The sequence below is a fragment of the Filicampus tigris genome, chromosome 3, assembly GCF_054856515.1.
Source record: "Filicampus tigris isolate MCC_2025a chromosome 3, RoL_Ftig_1.0, whole genome shotgun sequence".
NCBI lineage: Eukaryota > Metazoa > Chordata > Actinopteri > Syngnathiformes > Syngnathidae > Filicampus > Filicampus tigris.
Window position 1 is genome coordinate 24,774,976 of NC_141219.1, and position 21,413 is coordinate 24,796,388.

Consider the following 21,413-nt stretch of genomic DNA (forward strand, 5'->3'; position numbering starts at 1 on the left):
AGCCGATATTTCCCAATGATTTTACATTTAGATGAAGCGTTTCTTTGGGATAGCACCCACACACACACGCACACGCGCACACGCACACGCTCAGAACGCATTGCATTTGAATGCATCATTACGATTGAAGGCGGAACTTCCGTACCTGCGTGTTCCATCCTGCACTGTGATTGGTTAAATTGACAAGATCGTTGAAACCGTTTCACAGGGGGGAAATTTCAAAAACAGGGAAGAGGCGCTTTGGCATGAAGTTTCCTTTCCAGGCGTTAAAACAGCATAAAAAATGTATAGACCAGGGTATGTATCACCTTCCACCTTACGAAACTCGCGTGTGAGCTGAAGTTACGTTTCAGTTTTCGTTGGTCCTGGGCAAACATTGTCAGACATATTTCGGAAGATTACCATTCTCCGTCTAAAACAGCAAGTAGCTCAAGCTAACCGGGCTAAATGGCCAACTACACAAGGACATGATAGTACAACATAGAAACCTCGGTTGATATTTGAATTGATTTAATGTGAATCGACAGCGTGCGTTGCCTGAACTCGTTTGCTTGACTAGAATCGGCAGCCTTTTGTCGGACATTATTTCAAGTGACGTCACTTGAAATTGTAGTCACTTTAAAATGACAATGTTAGAGGACAGGCCAGGAAAATGATTGTTACAGGACTGTAACATTGTCATTTTAAAGTGACTACAATGGTGTCACTTGAAATAATGTCCGACAAAAGGCTTCCAATTCTAGCCAAGCAAATGTGTTCAGTCAACACACAATGTCACGGTTGGGAACCACTGCTATCGTGCACCATGACATTCTATGCCAGGTCCGCCATACATGTTGATGTGGTGGATATGTTAAGGTGTTTGAGCAACCGTCACTGACCACCAACTCACAGTCTTCACCATCACGTTTTCTAACAAACATATCGCTCTATTATAAACAAGTATACAATGGCAAAAATGTGTATTCTATGCAACAGCCTCCACATTACATTTGTGGCTGTAAAAAGTAAAAGCTGTCACACAAAAACCTATGTTCTGTACAACAATGGCGAGATTAATTTAACAGTAAGTCTTTCAATTTATCTTCAGGAAGTACAAGACTCCGCGCAAGCCTGGCGTAAAAAAGGCTTCCAGTGCAGAGAAAGATCCTGTTGGCGTAAGTGAACAAAAGTCATAACTATGGTTGATTGCCACACTTTAAATAATTTGTATAATTACTTGTGAACATTATCTCCGTGCAGCTCAATTGCTGTTCTCTTGATTTAGCCATTGGGAGGAAGAAAAAAAAAAATCCCAATATGTACTGTACAACAGAATGAAAATCAACTGTATTGATTGTATGTATTTGAAATGTACTAAACTGTGACACAAAATATTTTTTTGTATTGATCATTGATACACAAATTGATCAAAGACACTGTGTTGGCGCTGAGCATAACACAATTGTGTTAGCCACATATTTTCAGTTCATCACACATTAAACCAATTATGGGAAAGTCAAATGAGGTGAATCAAGCTACAGTTTAGTTAAGTGTGATCACAAAAAAAAAACAGCATTGGTACATGATACAGTACAGTACTTTGAATATGTGTGCTGTTTAATTTGTAGGTGTACTGCCGTATACGCCCACTTGGAGCAGAAAATGAGGAATGTTGTGTTGAAATGATCAGCAGCTCTACTATTCAACTGCATGCTCCTGATGGCCTTAAAGCCAACCGCAATGGAGAATTCAAAGAGGTATGCATGTTGTGTCTCATTTCAACCAGGCCAAGATTATCTGCAGTGTCTCTACTTTGATCCAAAACTGGACTCCATCTAAACTTCCACCAGACTTGGTGTAAATTTCACTTTGCAATATGTGTATTTAATCTGAGGTTTCCAGTGTGAACAGCAATAATAGTGTAAATGTTCTGCTTTGCTTTGTTCAGTGTCATTCAGCAGTTATTTGAATTTACAAATCAAAACATCGGTATTTTTGTGTTCAAATTCTGTCGTGACATTGCAACCCATTGTTTGTTGACAATATTTTAGACGCAGTACTCCTTCAAAAAAGTCTTTGGTATTAATACCACTCAAATTGAGCTGTTTGAGGAAGTTGCCAGGCCGCTAGTGGAGGACCTTATTCAATGTAAAAATGGTGAGAGCTTCAGCCGCTTCACATGACTTAACGGTTTCACCCCTACCTGCTTTCTCCGTGTTCTGAAAGGGTCCTTGTGATTTTTTTTTTTTCACCCCCTCCTCCCTTCAAGGTCTGCTGTTTACATATGGTGTCACAGGAAGTGGTAAGACCTTCACTATGACCGGCTCGCCTGGAGAGGGTGGACTCCTCCCTCGTTCCCTTGACATGCTCTTCAATAGTATCGGCCCCTTCCAGGCCAAACGATTTGTAAGATGATACAAATTAATACAATAAATGCACCCTCTAATGAATTACAGTATTCAGGCATTTTTCCATTGAATAAAACGTGGATACAAATGTAATATCTTAGAAACTTAGAAATGCTACAAATTTATTTTCAATTATCCTGGAAAAGAAACAAGATTCTTGTTTCTGTAGGTGTTCAAGCCAGATGACAAAAATGGGATTGACATCCAGAATGACGTTGATGCTCTCCTGGAGAGACAGAAGCGAGACACTCAACCTTCAGTACCCAAAACACCCTCCTCCAGGTACTAATCTACAGTGTGTTCTTTTTTTTTTTTGTTTACCCTGTCCGGTACATTGCTAACAAGTTATTTAACACTCTGCTCCTTATTTTGTATTCTGTTTAGGCAGAAGGCGGACCCAGAATTTGCTGACATGATCAGTCCAGAAGAGGCATGTAAAGCAGGGAATGTGGATGAAGACTGTTGTTACAGCATCTTGGTGTCCTACGTTGAGGTCTATAACAACTACATCTACGATCTTCTCGAAGATGCCCCCTTTGATCCCATCAGACCAAAGTAAGAGGCAGCGTTTATTTGTCATATTTAATTAAAAAAAATCTGTTGATTTTGTTACAGGCACCTGTTTACCTCCTGCGTTATAGCATTCAAATGTTCCGAAACGGTCCATGTACTTCATGTACAATAGATGCATTGTATTGAAGGCTTTCTGCTGTAATTTTGAGTCACTTAAAAACATTCTCTTTCATTAGGTGGCTCTATTGCTACACCTGGAAAGAACACTGACTTTTTGTATGACGTGAGAGTGACGGTTTTCTGCTGTTTTCCGGTGTCTATTGTATATAGAATTTTGTGTTTTAATTTATTGCTTTCACTTGTTATATTGTTTCTATTTTGTTGTGGTAATGTAAAGTGATTTGTTACAGCTGTAGCTGTTATGAAATGCACCATATAAGTCAACTTTTATTGTGTCCCCAAAGTTTTATTTTAGTCTTAGCTTCACTGTGCAGTAGCTTTTTGTCACCTGCCAGAAGTTGTTGTTCATGCAGTAGATAAAGCTTGTAATTTAGGACCATTTACATAATTTACTAGCTTTGTGTCATTCTGGCTTACTAGCTCTGCTTTGAGCGGATATTAGTCCCCTCTGAATGGCTTTAGCTTTACTGTGTGCATGAGGCTGTAACACAATGTGTCTCTGTATGCTTTATCATGTTTTCACTGTTCAGTGTCAAATATCTGTCATTGTGCTACTGCTGTTGTTGTGCTTAGATGTTTTTGCTTTCGGATCTTTCAGAGCTCCTCAATCCAAGATTCTACGTGAAGATCAGAATCATAACATGTATGTTGCTGGCTGCACAGAAGTTGAGGTCAAATCTACAGAGGAGGCATTTGAAGTCTTCTGGAAGGGTGAGTGAAAATCGGTTTAATTACGCCTCATGAAAGTAACATAGTTTACAACCACTCTGTTTCCTTCTAAAAGGACTTCAGATCTGAAAACAGGGCTGAGATGAAAGCTTCTTAAATTTTTTGCGACATTGCAATATGCCAGCGATATACATTAACCTGAATTTGTCAGAAGGCGGCATCGTCAATCATTAACCTATGCTAATGCTGTAGCTAAGTCATAATAACGGTAAATATTTCATGAAATACACTTCTCGGCCATAAACAAACAATTGAAAAACAAATTTGACGGAAATTGAGTGTGCCTTCTTGTGCTGCGTGAGATGTGACAATGTATTTCTAAGATGTGCACCATTTGCAACCTTAAAATGTCACATATGATGGGACTGTTGCAAACCAACAACTGATGCTCATCTTGCAATGCATGAGAAAATCAGCCATTCACCTAAAAGCTTTCAAAAGTACAGTGGTACATTGATTTACAGGTACACTAACTTGAGAGTTTTCAGAGTTACGAATTGTTGCAGAGCTGCCAACCTGTTACAATTTTTTTTCACAACAATTTTTAGGAATTTGCATATTTTGAAAATTCCGTCAAGAACATTACCGCGTGACACTTTTTGCAGTGTATTATGTTCAGCATACTACTCCATTGCACAACCTTAATCATTATTCTACATTCTACAACATAATCATTAATAACTTATAGTTTCATAAGTTGATATTTCAAAGTCTATTTCATCAACCTTGTAACGATGATAATGTAGCCATTAGGGCTGCCATGATTAGTCGACTAATCACGAAGATGTCGACGATCAAAATCGCCGACATTTAATTTGGATCGTCGACGCGTCGTTTATTTATATATTTATTTATTTGGCACAATGTTTGTCTCGCTCTTCTCCCGCTAGCTGTTTTCCTATCTGCAACGCACATGCGCAGTGGTGGTAATCTGGGTGATGTAAACAAGCATTGTGGGTAAAGTACATCATCAAGTGGCAGAGACAAAGTTAAATATCTAGAGCAATCAGTGTAACGAGTTAGTGTTCACTGAGTTCCGTAACAACATATGGCCGATCCATAATGTTTGGCAGTTCTGCTGTGGCTTGGTTGATTATTCTTTTTTTAAATTATTTTTAAAACCAATTTATTTTTCTCTTTGGGATATGAGTGTGGTTCCGATAATCACTGCTAGATGGCGCAATGAGCACCACAACACCCAGCTGCTTAGCATCTCGCATCACAGTCTCAATTTGAGATTAAATTGAGTTACGAGCTCATTAACAAAACAAATTAAACTCAAGTCAAGGTATCATTCGATAGCACTAATACAACTGAGAAATGATTCAACTGTGCGTCGTAAGCCTTCACGTAATGATGTTTAAAATAGAAGTGATGAAAAAAAAAATCCACATCAAGTATTGGTCTCATTTGAATTGGTTATGGCCATGCATTTTGAGATGCAGATGTTGTTTATTTCAATTTCGTTTGTATTGTCTTTTCCAAGGGTGAAATATTGCACATAAATACAGTGACAGTCATTCAGAGGAACTTGCTACTACTGTATATAAGAACAATAAAACTCCATATATGGGAAACATTATTTCATTAAACTTTCAAAAGGCATCAAGAGATTGCATGTTTGGTATTTTAAAAAAAATGCAAAAATGTTCTTGGGCCTTTAAGAAAATATATCTTGTTTTAACTTATTTCAGTGTTTTCTATAAATGTGATAATTCAGGTCGGTAAATGTAAACGTGGAGCTTTTCTCAATGTGTGCTTCTTGTAGGGCAAAAGAAAAGAAGGATTGCCAACACGCAACTGAACCGCGAATCCAGTCGTTCCCACAGTGTCTTCACTTTAAAGCTGGTTCAAGCACCTCTTGATGCTGATGGTGACCACATTCTGCAGGTAATGTGCCGCTCCAAAAGTTACTCGGGGAGTGATATATTCAAGATTTGAAACAAGTTTTTCTACATGTAGATGACCGTTGTAGATCTCATCTTTTCGAGTCCAAACTAATGATAGCTTGACACAAAAGCAGGCAGATAAGTCATGTCAAGCCATCATTGCTCTGTTGATGTGAAATCTGTTGTTGCCTTTTAGGACAAAAACCAGGTGAATGTGAGCCAGCTGTGTTTGGTTGACTTGGCAGGTAGTGAGCGCACTAGTAGAACAAGAGCAGAGGGGAGTCGTCTGCGTGAAGCAGGTTAGTTTCTCTTATTGTCAGCAATTGACAGTGAAAGCTGATTCATCATATGTTCTTTGTGTCTCGCCGCCAGGTAATATAAATCAGTCTTTGATGACTCTGCGCACATGTATGGAAGTCCTACGAGAGAACCAGATGTGTGGAACTAACAAGGTGGGTATCCTCTAACATTTTCACATGACCCCGTTTCACCATTAGTTTTGCTGCTTATGAGAGTAACTGAGACTGCATACGCTCAGGTTAGTCTTTTTTTTTTTTTTTTCACTTTAACATTGTCCTTCTTTTCCAGATGGTGCCATACAGGGACTCTAAAGTGACTCATCTTTTTAAGAACTACTTTGACGGAGAAGGAAAAGTCAAGATGATCGTGTGTGTCAATCCAAAAGCTGATGATTATGAGGAAACAATGGTAATGCGCCTTTCAAATGTTGTCAGTTATCTTACAGCTGATAGCCATTGAGGCAGCTCAAAAGATTTACTGTGCTTAATTTCACTGGTGATTTGATAGACTTTTCAGTTCACTTATATCTTTTAAGGAAAATATAACTGCTGTCTCAATTTGGCTTTTCCTATCGGTTCCTCAAATGATCTGCACCTGACTCGAAAATTGTTTCACTGATAGTTTTAATGGGCTTGTTGCTGTGCCACATGTATACAGTACATAAGATCAGTTCAACTTTGTATTGTTGCATGATGTAATCATTCTTTGGTGCTGCAGCTCGTAATGAGGTTTGCAGAGATGACACAAGAGGTGGAAGTTGCGCGGCCGGTTGACAGGCCAATCTGCGGTCTTGCGGCTGGACGTAGGCAAAGAAATCAGGCATTCAGGGATGAGCTGTCACGTCGCCTGGATAATCGAGGAGGTCCCGGCAATGCTGGTAAATAGAACTGAACAGTTAATTTAATTTAGAATTAAAATAAATCGCAAAGGCTGCAATTGTGTATCTGACTGTCAGAGTTTTGTTGCACCATGTGCATGAGACTTTGCAAGTATCTCTTAGCCAATGTTCTGATATGACATTTTCCCTACAGTCGATGATCCAGCTCTGCTCAATCAACTCATCGAAAGCTTTCCACCTCTGCCTCCCTGTGAGCTGGTGGACCCAGGAGACGATCAGACGCTACCACGGCTGATTGAGGTTCTGGAGAGGAGGCATCGCATCCGCCAGCTGATGACAGAGCAGTTCAACAAAACTGGTACAAGATTTGCACAGCGTTGAATGGTGATGGAGGGAATTTAATTACATTTCTGATTCATTATGGTTTGCCATTCCACCAATGGTACTGTCAGTATGTTTCCTCACCACAGGGCAACATTTGAATTCTTTTCAAGCCTAGCTCACACTGTGCTTTCTTGTGCAGCCAATATGCTGAATTCCATGCTTCAGCAGTTTGATGGTCATCTTGGCGTTAAGGAGACCTTAATCCAAGACCAGCAAAGCAAACTGAGCGAGCGGGACAAAGTTATCGTCAACCAAAAGACAGAGATCGAACGGCTCGAAAAAAAATCCAAGACCCTGGAATACAAGGTATCTCCTACAGCAGGGGTCGGCAACTAAGTTGTACATTTGTCAAATTGTTTCCTAACAATTCTATTGTGGGCCAAAATTACATTTTCATCAGGCAAATTTTGCTTTTGCTACAAAAATATCTACCGTAATATCTTAGAGATGTAATGACATAGAAATCTCACTGTTTGGTTTTATCTCAGTATTGATGTCACGGAACAAAAATTAATGCCATATCGTGGGAAAGCTCATGGTATTGCAGTTGGCCTCATTTGATTGCAGGAATGTTCACAGTACACGATCTGTATGTTTTCCAGTAGGCTTTTAGAAAAAATGTCCATACTTTCTGGGAAAATATATCATCTGGAAATGTTATCGTTTCAGCCGGGCTACCTGTGTAATGAATACAGACACCCAATTGGCCAATTGGTAACCTGTAACACAAAAGTCAAGTGCTTCCACGCGGCATGCCGAACAAAATTTTATTTTAAGAATAATAGCTCATTATTTAGTACAGTCCTGTGTTTCAGGACTTATTGCGCAACTTGCTGTTGTCTAACAAGGAGCTAATCAACAAAATTCATAACGGTTGTCTGATCCGTGAATCGATCGGTTAATGTATGTCCCTGTCCAAGTGGACGTCCTTGGAAATGTATCTGTCAATTCATGGATCAAACACCTGTTGTAAATTTCAGTGAGTCTCTTTCGGTGACAGCACGTTAGTTCAATTGTCTCTTCTGTGTAGGTTGACATTTTGCAAAAGACAACCAACATGTATGAGAGCAACAAACGCTCACTCGAGCAGGAGCTGGAGGCTCGTGCTCAAAAGCTGCAACAGGAACTGTCGGAAAGGAGGCGAATGGAGCAGCACATGCAGGGCATGGTCACAGACGCCAAACTCAAGTGGGAGAAGGAGTGTGTGAGTGGAATTAACAGTAAAAGCCCTGTTGTTTTAAAAATAATCTTTTGTTTATTGTGGATGCAAGTAAGAATAATGGTTAACGGTGGAGGTTTCTCTTGCTTTGTTGACAAAATATGACACAATGATCAACCTAGTGCCGCCGTCCTTTGCTTGTCCAGGAAAGACGGGTGAACGCCAAACAGCTGGAGATGCAGAACAAGTTGTGGGTCAAGGATGAGAAGCTGAAGCAGCTCAAAGCGATTGTTTCCGAGAGCAGCAGCAGCAGCAACTCAGAGAGACCAGAGAAACCAGAAAGGCCCTCACGGGACCGAGATGGCAACAATGGACAGAAGAGGTCTGCCTCGCCATCACCGCTTCCAGTAAGTGATAACAGTTTAGTCAAATCAACACGAATAAAAACTTTGCATTGTGTCATATTGAACAAGGAAGTTTGTTTGAATGTCCTTCAATCTGACCCTCAAGTTGTTTTTCGGTGTGTAGTTGATCCATTTTGCAGACTTGCTACTAATGGCTGCTGCTTTTATACTGAATGTGACATGTGTGTAATTCAGACTGCCTTAACGCACACAATGCTTTGGCCTCATTCCCTCATCACTTTTCAGGATCTCCAACAAACACCTTCCCATCAAAGTCAAGCTAAGATTAGGGCAGTTCAGGACAATTCCCCCACTTCCACTTCATCTTATCCTTCAGTAGCAACCTCCATCTCTGAGTGGGAGCAGAGGTGCCCTGTAGACTCAGCCTCCCAGTATAGAGAAGCGGGAACCCCTCAGTGCAGGAGCCGGACTCCCGCCATGTGCCATGACGCCAGGAGTGCGAGTCGCAGGAGAGGCCAGCGCTTTGCCGCAGAAACCGAGGCCCCTGCAACGCGTCTGGTCCATGGACTAGACCTAGAGGCAGGCATAAGGGTCAGTGTGTGCTAGTCACCTAGAAGTGTTTGTGACATATTGGCAGCCATCACGTGTATAAGCATCTGCTGGTTTAGAATCGCATCTTTTAAGTGGCTTTGTATCAGTGTGACATGCAGAAACGTACCATATGTGGTCGCGTGGATCATGTCAATAATGCAGACTTCTGTCTTTAGCTTTTCCCAAGTAGTGCCTTTTATAGGTAGTTACAGTATATCTTGCTTGTAGACTTTTTTTTTCCCCTCCTCAGCTGGCTCTTTGGACTTTTGAAATTGGTTTTCGTTTTTCATGTATAAATGTGCAATACTATACAAATTCAATTTAAATAGTACTCATTGTGATCAAACACTTAAATTTGCATGCAGTTTCACTTTCCTCCGTCTTTGCATGACAACTCACAAACTGCTCGCAGTGGGTGTTTTCAGATGTAGTGTTGAATAAGTGTTTTGCTGGAACAGTCACCAAATATGTTGGAATTTCTTTTTCCTACTCTGAACATCATTCAAGGTTTGATTCTTGTTACAAAAGTAAACATTTTGATACCTTAATTTGTATAGTACTGTATGTACAGTACTCAACAGTGAACGCGTCAAAACAAACACGACTTCCAGTTGTACAGTTATTCTCGCAGCACCTGGAAAACCCACCCTCTTGATGGAGAAAAAAAAAAAATCTAAGTTGAATTGTCACAAATCTGAATAATTTCCTGGTTTTTCTCTTTCACACTGCACTGGGGTCATCAGCCGGCTCGGGAAATTAATCCAGTGCACAGACGTTCGCACTCTGCTGATGGGGAGAAATGGGTAGACCACAAACCATCTTCTAATGTCGACCTAGGCACTGTCATGCAGCCAATAATACCCAATGCAATCCAAGTGTCTGCCCCAAGCGAGAAAGCTCTGTCTAAATGCCACAAGTATGTGCTTAGACATCAAGAGCTTGCCTCTGACGGGGAGGTTGCGACCAAGTTGATCAAGGTAAAAAGATGAGAGATCACTCACTGATTCTATGTATTTGAGTTGATTTCATACATTGGTTATTTCAGGTATTAAAAGGACACAGTTTGGTTGTTGTTGATTTTATTTTTGATTTTTGTTTTTTCATGTGCTGTCATTTTATCCGGCTATTATTCTCTGTTTTACTCCCACAGGGCAATATTTTTCGAACCAGAAGTGGCGGCCAGGCTGTAGAATTCACTGATGTTGAGACACTAAGGCAGGAGTGCCCAATCGCACCAAGGTACCCTCGTCTTTCAGTTGAACCTCCAAAGTAAAACACAGTCTGTTCTGTGACGCAACGTAACCTCTGTTCTTCAAATTTCAGTATGACATTTCCCATTGGAAATAAAGAGAATTTGCACCTCAAACTGCCATGAAGAAACCATTTATTACCCTACACAAGTTTTATGTAGCGTTGACATGACTGTCATTCATGTAACGAGACATTCTGAAAAGCTGTTTGACCATTGATTCAATCAATATTTTTGACATCACCTTAAGGTCCATCTAATTATGCTTTTTGTCGTCAAAATTTAATGCACTAGTATAAGACGACTGTGGTGCACTAGTAGAATCACTGTCTTATTAGCAAGGTTATTTTAGTTTCTGAAAAGTAACAAAATAAACTAACATTGAAAAAAGATTTTTGGTAATAAAATAAAAACTAAAATGGTTTAAAGAAGAAAACTAACTCAAACTGTATTTTCCGTTTACAAAACTGACAGTAATTATAGCCAAAATGTACGTCTTTGGCAATTTAACAGATGAGTGTTTTTTGGGTTGATTTTAAATATATTAGCTGGGAGACGGACGTTCGAGAAGTCTTGTGGGAGTTACAGTCCTTTATGTGTGTCGGACCGAAGTGACGTCATCTAGCAGCAGCCAATAAAAAAGCGCCACCAGATGACGTTGCTCCTAGGCAATGAGTTTGTGTTTGACTTTTGGCTCAAATGGCTCCCTTTTGTCATCTTACTCTGTCTGAAACGTAATGCTGGGTAAGAAGTGCTTTCCTTTTTTGGTTCATATGTGGAAAAAATGTTTACAGTATTAGGGCTGAACAATTATGCAAAATCATCAAATTGCTTTTTTTTCCCCCCTAAAATTGTGATTGTGATGCGGGATGCAATTTTTTTTTTTTTTTTTTTTTCTCACAAGCAAGTTACTCATCTTTATTACAATAAACATCAGCTCTATTATAGATTAAATGATATTAAAATAAAGGTAAATTAAGCATTAATTGAGACGAACGTTTATTTATCTAGTACAAATACAGGGTTAAACTTACTAAATACTTTAACATGTAGTCTTGTAAGCATTCACCATGACAACATAATTCTGTCACAAAAGTGTGACGTAAACATTACTGTATGTATGCTATACTGCAAATCAGTAACAAATCAAACTTAAGTGCAGTTTTTAACAATAATGCAAACAAATCTGAAAGCTTTACTACTTTAACATGTAACATAGGTTTACATAATTTACCTTGGTGTACAATAACCATCCCAACAATTTCAGCTGTGAAAGCTGTCTTTATTTGACACAAGTGTTGTCTTGTTTTATTACATGTGCGGCACATATTCGACTACTGGGTTTGCGCACACATGACAGGTTGTCTATTAGCGCAGACACTCATTTATCAGCCATCCACTCGCACACACACACACACACACACACACAGTTCCCCGCTACTACCACACACTCATCACGACGGCAGGTGAAACTTTTTATTTTTAACCTTGCAAGGAAAAATCAATCGAACATGTTAGATACTCGTCTCAAAGTCACATGAAACAGAAAAGTCACCAAAAATGACTTTAGTTATAGCGATGATGTTGCGTCTCTGACTGACATCTGTAAATTGTTATACACTATACAGTACCTGTATCTGATTTGTGGATGGATGGTTGGTGAATTTTTACTGCACAATACTTGTTTTTTTTTAATGTTGCACAAAATAACCCAAGAAAATACCCCCAAAAATCTAAAATAAAAAACTAAAGCTAACAAAACTAAATTAAAGCAAAGCGTTTTTGAAAAAAATAAACTTAAAAAGACGCCCTGAAAACTAATGAAAACTAAATTTAGAAAAACTCAAAACTAATAATAAAAATTAAACAAATAAAAATAAGTTTAATTTAAAATTTAATTAAATTTTATAATTTTTTTCCCCACTACTTTGCCACTTTTTGCCTTAGAGTATAACTAGATACAAAGGATAGTGGGGACAAAAAGGTCAAATAATAGCTAGTAGATACCATAATTTCTGGACTAGAAGCTGCTACTGTTTTCACACACTTCGAACCTTGTTTTTTAAACAATGATGTGGCTAATTATGCAATTTTACTGGCTAACTAGCTTCGTGCAGACAGTATTTTCACCCCTTAGCCCCCCATTATTTTTACACTGTGACCCTCCCCGTTCCTGTGAAGGGATTTACTTTATACCATGATATGAATTTCAAGCCATATCACTAAGCCCTTAGTGTCCATTTTAAGTCAATGGCAAAAATATGTGGGGAAAAATTGCATTCTGTGTAATCTTACATTTTCGTACATAGAACATTAGTACCTTAGTACAGAATGTCAAAACATTTTTGGATTTAAAAAAAAAACTTTTTACATTCACTATTACATATAACTACATATTTATACAAGATTGCTTTTATTGATCCGTTTTAAAAACCTTTAAGGACTGATTCCCCCCAACACACATACGCATATACTTTACAGCCTCTTTAGTGGTCATGTTATGTTTGAAATGTTACTGTACATAGTGAATATTGCACCGAAGCAAACCGTGAATTCTAAATTGCAGTTTGTCCGAAAAATCTCAATCCTAAAATCGTTCAACTAGGGCTGTCAGAAATTTAGTTTATCTTTTTAGAATTGATTATCCTATCGATTACGCGAGTAATCGCCCCCTTCCCTCCCGCGCGCGCAGACACACCCAGCCTCGCTTTGCAGTACTACATAAAATCACATTTTTCTACCTTCTGAGAGACCACAAACCCTTGGCAACATGTTATTGTAGGTTTGTGGCTGTAAGTGTGCATCTGTAAACAGCAAATGTCTGTGCAGAAACACAAATGTGGCCAAACATTGGTTCCGGTGGCGCATTTTCTTATTTTTTTTTTTAATTATTAGAAACAAGTTTCGAGGCATGCATTTTTGTTTTGACCAATCTTTGTAGTCGACTAAACTCATTTGGTCGACTCGAATTCCGCTATCCAGCAGCAGCAATTGCAGTTGAACAGAGAGCAATGTATTATACACAGTAAGAGGCAATAGCTAAATGGCGATTATTGGGTAGGAATAAAAAATAAAAATAAAACACTTTATGAACGCTGTCCATATTTGACCCAAAGTGTTGTCTTGTTACAGTCGCAAGAGGAGATCAGGCTCTGCAGAGACACCGGATAACGTGGAGGACCAAGAAAACTGGGTACAGTCACTTTTCTTTATATACTATACTGTATTGTGCTTGCCTTGTCCACAGGCATTTTTGGGAGCCGTTGTCTGTCTTCTCTAAACTGACTGAGGAACACCTGATCACATTACCTCCAATGCAATCCTCAAATAAAACAGCAGGGGGAACAGTAAAGCAAATGTTAAATTCCTCAGTACATTACCAACACAGTAATAGCAAATTCGTGCATATAATTTATTTAACACAATTATGAATGTGTTATTTACAGACAATGCATGTATATATCCTTGCTATTTTGTCCTTTACAGGCTCCTGTTGCAAGCACAAGCGCTGCCTTTGGGCATCAAAAGTAAGCGTGTACAACATTTTATCTTTGTTACTGCTGTTACTATTTTGTTGATGGTATGTTTGCTTAGTTTCTCATGTCTAATTTCTCTCACCCCTGTAGACGCAGGAAACCGTAAAGACTTTTTTTTTTTTTTCTGAGTAGCGACAACTGCCTGTTGGCCTGCTGGAACATGAAGGAACAATGCACCTTTTTCAATTTTTTTAAAATAGTTAATCCTATGGTGGCATTTTAGAGTGCAATTAAAATGCACTTGCAACAAAAATGATGTTAAGATACATAATCACAATGTGCTGGATTAGTAGTTATTATTATTTTTGTCTTTTTTTTTTAAACACAAAATATATAAACTTTAAAAGACTTGTAACCAAAAGTTTTGACTGCCACACAAATTTACATTATACCCCCCCACTTGTTAAATATTATCATAAAATTGTGCGACTAGCATCAACTGTATATATAAAGTGGTGTTGTAGATTTTGTTGAAATCAATGATGCTCCCCCCCTGCTGTTTAGAAAAATATGGCATAGTACTACTATAAAGCATACTATACTATTTTTGGTGGCATTAAATTTATTCAACTGAAGTGTCCTGTTTAATTTATTAAACCAGATTAGAGGACCATACATAAATCTACATAGTTTTATCAATGAATGATATCTGAAATGTTGGATAAATGCACATGGATAATAATTAGATCAATGGTCGTCCCATGTAAGGTTTTTGAGATTGGGAGATTCAATGGACATCAATTAGATGTTGATTTTTCACTGTTTGTGGATTATGGTGCGTACCCCAGAATTTAAAGTTAAGTTTTACATCAGAGTTAGCACTCAATCTTGCTTCTTACACTGCAGTTATAGTGTCCCAAAGCAAATGTGTGGTAACATGAACACAGATTGGTTGGTGTTCCAGTGCAGGGATGGACAACTTGTAGGGGGCCACGATTTTTCATCACTGCTTCTCGGGCGGGGCCACATAGGACAACTAACTACCCAACCAAATGTATGACAAAAATGGCATCTTAAATAACAGTGTGGACAAAACATGCACTTGGCAACAGCACATCTTTGAAAAAGTAATGTCGTTCCTGTTGGTTTGTGTTGTCCACATCACTTCCAACCTGTCTTGTAGACTTTTGCAAGTGATAAGAATGTGTGAAATGGCTTCATCAGGCCATGTCAGCGCCGGGCTGCTTGTGAAAATATTGACCTTCCTTCCTGCCTGTTTAACCAACAAACCCTCACGTAGCGCACAAGCAAATAGCACATGACGGCCTCACTTTATTAAAGGACTCTTTAACTCAAGCACACACTAATGACTTTTTAAACAGGCCTCAACCCAACCTGTCGCCTAGTGTTTGCTTTAGAGGTTGGTATTAATCTAACATTTTATTGTTTTATTTCCGAATGTAAAAGCAATACAAATATTTTTTTTTAAAGCTCTGTACTAATTCTTCTATTCTCCTTCTATTTTCAAAGCTTTGTCTTTATGAAGTAATGACTCTGTAAGTCCTCATCAGCACCAGAACTATACCTTGTTTTACATTTAAAGTATATTGATTTAAGCCATTTCCTCTAAATGGCTTCTCCATTGTCTATAAAAGATGTGTGGCTGCCTATTTCTCGTGAGCCCTCATTTATTTCAACCTCCCGTTCTTGTCTGCTCCAGTCAACACGCACTGTTTGGACAGCAGTGTGTCTGGGTCTGTTTGTGTGTATTTGTGTGTGTTCACAGTCAATACGAGTTCTTTACACTCTTATAGGGCTCGTTTGTCAATTTTCGGGTGTCACCTTGGTGCCCATAGCTTTAAACTTAGAACTTGCGTTGTGTGTGTGTGTCACTACACACTTGTCGCATGATAAATCACAACAAACTGAAAAGGTTGCACTCTCTGTGGCCATGGCTTTCACAGAAAAAAAAAAAAAGTTGTGATGCATCGTCACAAATATAACTATATAGTACTATATTATGAAGGGATTACATATACTGTGACTTTGCACATGCATACCATTAAAACTTGTGAAAATCTGTATATGTTTTTAATCTAGTTGCTCTTTATTCGTCCCTCTTTACTATTGCTGGTTGTGTTTCTCATTCACAGCCAAGGACATATCTGTCTTTTCACAGTCCAGCCATTCAATCCCAGGAAGTTATTTATATATTTTTCAGTTTGTTTTTTTCCAAAGGTTAGGGTAAAAGAAGGTCTGAAAATGTCTGGCAGTTATTAAAGGGGAAATCAACCCAAACATATATTTTTTAAGAATTTCCAGCAGTTCCACTAGTTGGAACATGGCATTCTGATTAATATTGTGTTTGTGGAATATGAGTTAAGCAGCAAAATCCACCCGTTTTTAGCCATCTCAGGGCAGCTATTTTGTCACTTCTGTCGACTGAAAATGACATCACAACTGCTAAGGTAACGACCAATCACGGCTCAGCTTAAAAAAAACAGGTGAGCCTTGATTGGTCGTTACCTGAGCAACTGTCATGCCATTTTCAGTTGACAGAAATGACAAAATGGACGCCCCCAGAGATAGCTAAATACGGGTGGATTCATTCTTATTACACAAACGCAATATTTATCAGAATGCCTTGTTTCAACTATCGGGCCTGCATACACCATATTCTTGAAAACAATATGTTTGTGTTGACTTGGCGGGCTGAGCATTGGCACTTATATAAGTCTGTATGTAAAGACGATGTCAGCACTAAAATTCACCCCCCCCCCAAAAAAAGAAAGCTGTAGAGATTTACGTTTTTTATTTTATTTTATTTTTTTATGATGACTAAGGCCACAGATTGGCCTGTGCCCTTTTGGAGCGTACTAATTTCAAAAGATAATTATCTTAGCAAAGGCAGAATATTTGATGCAGCTCGTTTTGTATATCAGAAGATTGTGCAAGTGGACCGATGTTGTCCAGTGAGTAAATCTACATTATATGCGCTTGTGAAAGCAGTCGATCGAGACAAAGCTTGAGCTTTGTTTCTTTCCCAGCTGAAGGCAAGTAAAGCTATAACATCTTCAGAGTTACTGTTGAGCTTGTTTGCTTACTCTACATGTTGATCTTACTAAAAGCCTCTCACACTCCCTTCATCTACACACAAAGCATGAGTGTACATAGCTTAAATACACACATTAATAACAACTGTAATGTCATCCTTTGTGAGCGCTTTTAACAGGTTCACACTGACCTTTTAACGTTTAAACTTCCTCCACAAACAACCGTCGCCTGATATGCAAACAAATCTTTATTGACAGGCAGTCACCTCCCAAGATCACACAAGAACACAAGAACACGCCATACGCTCTCCTCCAAAAGTATTGGAACACTGAAGGCAATTGCCTTATTTTTGCAGTTGACATCAAAAGCTCAACATTTACATCTGGATTAGACACACAATTTCGGTGACATTATTTTGACCTGAGCATCACATTTTAGGTGAGGAAAAATATTGTGACAATATGAAATAGACTATAATAAAAAATGCTTCTGATGTAATATGTGTTTTCTATTATTTTTATGCAATAACTATGAAGCCTTTGACCCAATGATTTCACCAAACTTTAGCATTCTTCTTTTCTGATGCTCATCCATGCTTTGATCACAGCCTCGTTCATTTTTTCATTTTGGGGGTGTAACTCCCTTCAGTCTCCTCTGTATCAGATAGAATGTATGCTCTATGGGCTTTAAGTCTGACTTGACGAGTTGGAAACCACACAAGTGTAAATAAGCATTTAGAACCGGGCACATTGGTAACTTTAATGGCAGTGATTTGTTAAAGTAGAAGTCAACCAAACATGTTTTTTTCAAGAATATGTTCCCAGCAGGCCCACTAGTTGAAACACAGCATTCTGATTAATTTTGTGTTTGTGGAATATAAGTTAAGCAGAAAAATGCACTCGTTTTTAGCCGTCTCTGGGAGCGGCCATTTTGTCTTCTGTCGACTGAAAATGACATCACAACTGCTCACAAAGACAAGTAGATTAACACTTACTCCACAAACGCAATATTTTTCAGAATGCCGTTTCAACTAGTGGGCTTGCATAGAGCATATTCTTGGAAAAAAAAAGGTTGCGTTGACTTCCCTTTTAACAAAACAAACTTTGAATACGTTTGATAGCCCCTCCCCCCTTTGTTTTTCCCTTTTTGGTATTTTATTTGACAACTGCTTCTTTAAATGCCGTGCACAAAGCATCGCAGTAGCCAGTTCAACTCCCTGCAATAGCACCTGCTGCCACAGGAGGTCACTGTGGCCTGCAGCTTCTCCCGTCTCTCAAGCCTCCAAACAAGACTAATGGAACAGGACAGGCTGACAACGGTGAACACATTCTTATTGTGTCTGCGGAAGCTGTTTTGTCTGTGTACTACAACCCCATTTCACACCATTGCATGCAATGCGATGCAAATGTGATTTTGTTAACCACTTTGCATGTATTGGTGTGAAATTGGGGTTTCTGTTCTTATCTCACGTTCAAAATTGGAGACATTACATTAATGTTTATATCTGACATTGTTCACGTCATGAATTATTCCTCATAAAAGACTCAACAACTAAATGTACTGTAATGATGCACTTCATGAGTGACATCCAGAATATATTTAAACATTTGTCTTTAGAAAGACGGTATCAATATGGCATAACCACAACAAGACTTGGCAGAAGTGATCATTTAATGAAATTCTCATGATGATCATTCACAATATTGTAAACATGCGGTAACTGCTGTCTTTGGGGTGTTTTGGTGTGGATAACTGTGCGCTGTCCTTTTTAAGACCCACTGACTGCACTAACTTCTCCCCAGTCATCTCTCAGATAAATCCCCAGACCTGTTTGAGGCAAGGTCTGGGAGGCCAGCACTTGGAATGGAATATAAATGACATCATTATGTAATATTCAATCTGTTGCTGCTGCAATATCCTATTCCACAGATAGCAGCGCTCCCTCCGTCACTACCCACCCCATATGCTCTGGCCTCTCTGGTCGTTGCTTCTTTTTGATGAAGAATATTAAAGACTTATTAAATTAATCTGCGCGCGTTGGCGCATGTTATTGCATTGGAGAGATTTGTGAAGCGAATGGAGCCATTAGGCTGCACCCTAAGCTGATTTATTCAGGGTAGCAGGGATTCACCAAATAGATAACCTGTTTTATTTTGCATAAGTGAACACTTTCACTCTTACCCACTTAGGTCGTTCCCATTTACCTCCATGTTTTTGTATTTTCTGTACCCTGAGTCTGTGATGTACAGAATCATCATATTAAGGGCATCTTGTCGCTCATTCCACTCAAAGAACTTCTACTTTGAAAAGAGGTGAACTGGACAAAACAGACTTGCGATAACTACGTTCAGATGGGCCTTTTACATTAAAGTGGTACTGGGCAAGAATTCGACCTTAATAAAAAACAATTTCACAACTCTTTTGATGAAACATTGACTTACAAGTAGTTGAATGGGACTTTTGTCATGCCCTTTGGTATGGTTTTTACTAGCACTAAGGAACTTTGAGGAGGATCGGAGCAACCCTGCCACACCAAAAAAATATAAATGTGCTGAGTTGCTTTACGGCATACTCACGTCCTCCTTTCGCTAAAAGGACGGAAGTCGATTCGAACGTCTTCTCGCTATTACTAGTGTCATGGCAGAAGCCCCAAAACAAACCAAAAAACAAAAGTATATTTTGAACAAAATTTAATTTATTACCTCATCGCAGTTCATCTTTCACACAGCCACAGGAAATAGAAATGTAATTCTGTCCAACTTGCAGGCCAGCGAGACCTCAGGATTTCACGACACTATGCGCTGGCGCGCATGGGAAATGTGGTTGACTTTTGTCCACATGGCGCCGCCATAATCAACAAAAACTGTCATATGACACAGTTGCTTTAACACCAGGACCTAAGATGTAACTTTTTTTAAAGAGTTTTTCAGCACCTGGATAATAAGGGCTTGTGGCATATTCTGCCAACATTGAGGGTGTCAAACAGAGAGGACGAGGCTGAAAGGTGAGATGACGCTGCTTAATGAGTGCATATGTGATGTGAAGGAGTTTCCTCTAATTTTAAATGAATCATCAAATTTGGCACCAATTGAATCCAACCCAGGTGCAATGTATGTCAGCAGTTTAAATGTAATTCACTATGTGAGATTTTTTGGGGGGGGCTCCTTTGGGTCAGCGGTTTAGTGGATGCTTTTTTTTTTTTTTTTAGCTTTGAAAGATTCTGCTCAATTAAATCCGCAGAGTTGCTTTACTGGTTCTACGCTAGATTAAATATTCATTATGCTAAATAGGGGCTTTTTTTTCTTCTTTCATAAATCCCTTTTAAATTTGGCTGGCAGGCTCCCCAAAGCCACGTGAGAAGGACTTGTGGTGCTTGGATCGCCTCGTTTGTTTTTGTTCTGATGTAAACGATGACGTGTTCCTGTTTTCCTACCTTTGTGTCCTCCTGGCCAGGAACAAACAGGGCTTTTCAGAAAGGGTGAAAACCTGGAATTTAAAGTGGGTATGGGAAAAATAAACAAGTGAGTCTGTTGGCCCCATGGCAGGGGACCAACACCCATCAGTCCAAAATGAAATGCTGTGAAAACATATTTGTGTCTGCGTGTCCATATTAGTATGTTCGGAAACACAAGGTGGCCAGTGAATAGGAAAGATACTACATTTCAAGTATGACCAGCTTCCCTGAAAATATTTAATACCTTTTTTTTTTTTTTTTTTTTTTCCCATTTTCAGCCAAACTGACCTCTGTGAGTGATTGCATAGGTTGCTCCAAAGGCCTCTTGGAAAATAAATTCACTAGTATTTGAAATTCCTGAGTGGATTGGCCTGGGCTGCCCAGAGTAAGCCCGTGTTTATTTGTTTTCAGATTGCAGGGGGGATCGAGGTTGTGTTGACACAGAAGGCATTTGCTTTGTCTTCTGTTCACATTATGAAGGGCTTCTTGGTGCAGATGGCCCGGAATAGAACAAACCTCAAGCAGCTGTTTACTTATCTCTTCCCCCAGACAAAAAGTCATGTTTCTTTGCCAACTAATATGTTCTAGCATTTGCTACTGTGGCGTTATGTCTTAGAGATTTTTAGATCTCTAAACCTGTGTTTCTTAAGTGCAGCCAACATTCCAGCTTTTGGCCTCAAGCTGCTGTAGTGGGGCTAAAGCAATGCAGCTGAGTGACACAGGTCATTCTTGAATGAATCGCGCAATACAATGAGGACCAGCTGTTTTAGAGAGGAGCATCTGAAGACAAGTCAATAATGAGCTCCTGCCAGGCCACGGGAAGCTGTTTTGAGATAGCAGTG

General features: G+C 39.1%; 1 protein-coding gene across 4 annotated transcripts; it reads left to right on the forward strand.

Moving 5' to 3' along the window:
- Positions 1–183: 183 nt before the first annotated feature.
- LOC147150386 (kinesin-like protein KIF23) lies at positions 184–15,760 on the forward strand. Of its 4 annotated transcripts, XM_086026657.1 has the most exons (23): positions 184–297; positions 1,091–1,157; positions 1,611–1,739; positions 2,034–2,139; positions 2,252–2,388; positions 2,560–2,672; positions 2,775–2,945; positions 3,682–3,794; positions 5,581–5,702; positions 5,898–6,000; positions 6,074–6,153; positions 6,290–6,409; positions 6,719–6,878; positions 7,033–7,197; positions 7,363–7,529; positions 8,254–8,427; positions 8,589–8,789; positions 9,033–9,338; positions 10,082–10,315; positions 10,489–10,577; positions 13,720–13,780; positions 14,074–14,114; positions 14,214–15,760. In XM_086026657.1, exons 1-23 carry the CDS (start codon positions 284–286, stop codon positions 14,227–14,229), a joined length of 2,889 nt encoding a protein of 962 aa, XP_085882783.1. In that variant the 5' UTR covers positions 184–283; the 3' UTR covers positions 14,230–15,760. The 4 variants fall into 4 exon arrangements, with proteins under 4 accessions (XP_085882783.1, XP_085882784.1, XP_085882785.1 ...); XM_086026658.1 differs by lacking the exon at positions 10,082–10,315 and having other exon boundaries at positions 185–297; XM_086026659.1 differs by lacking the exon at positions 9,033–9,338 and having other exon boundaries at positions 185–297.
- Positions 15,761–21,413: the final 5,653 nt, after the last annotated feature.

Coding starts and splice junctions, on each gene's coding strand:
- LOC147150386 (XM_086026657.1), top strand. Junction 7,198..7,362: donor AGAGCAGTTCAACAAAACTG/GTACAAGATTTG, acceptor TTTCTTGTGCAG/CCAATATGCTGAATTCCATG. Junction 13,781..14,073: donor TGGAGGACCAAGAAAACTGG/GTACAGTCACTT, acceptor TGTCCTTTACAG/GCTCCTGTTGCAAGCACAAG.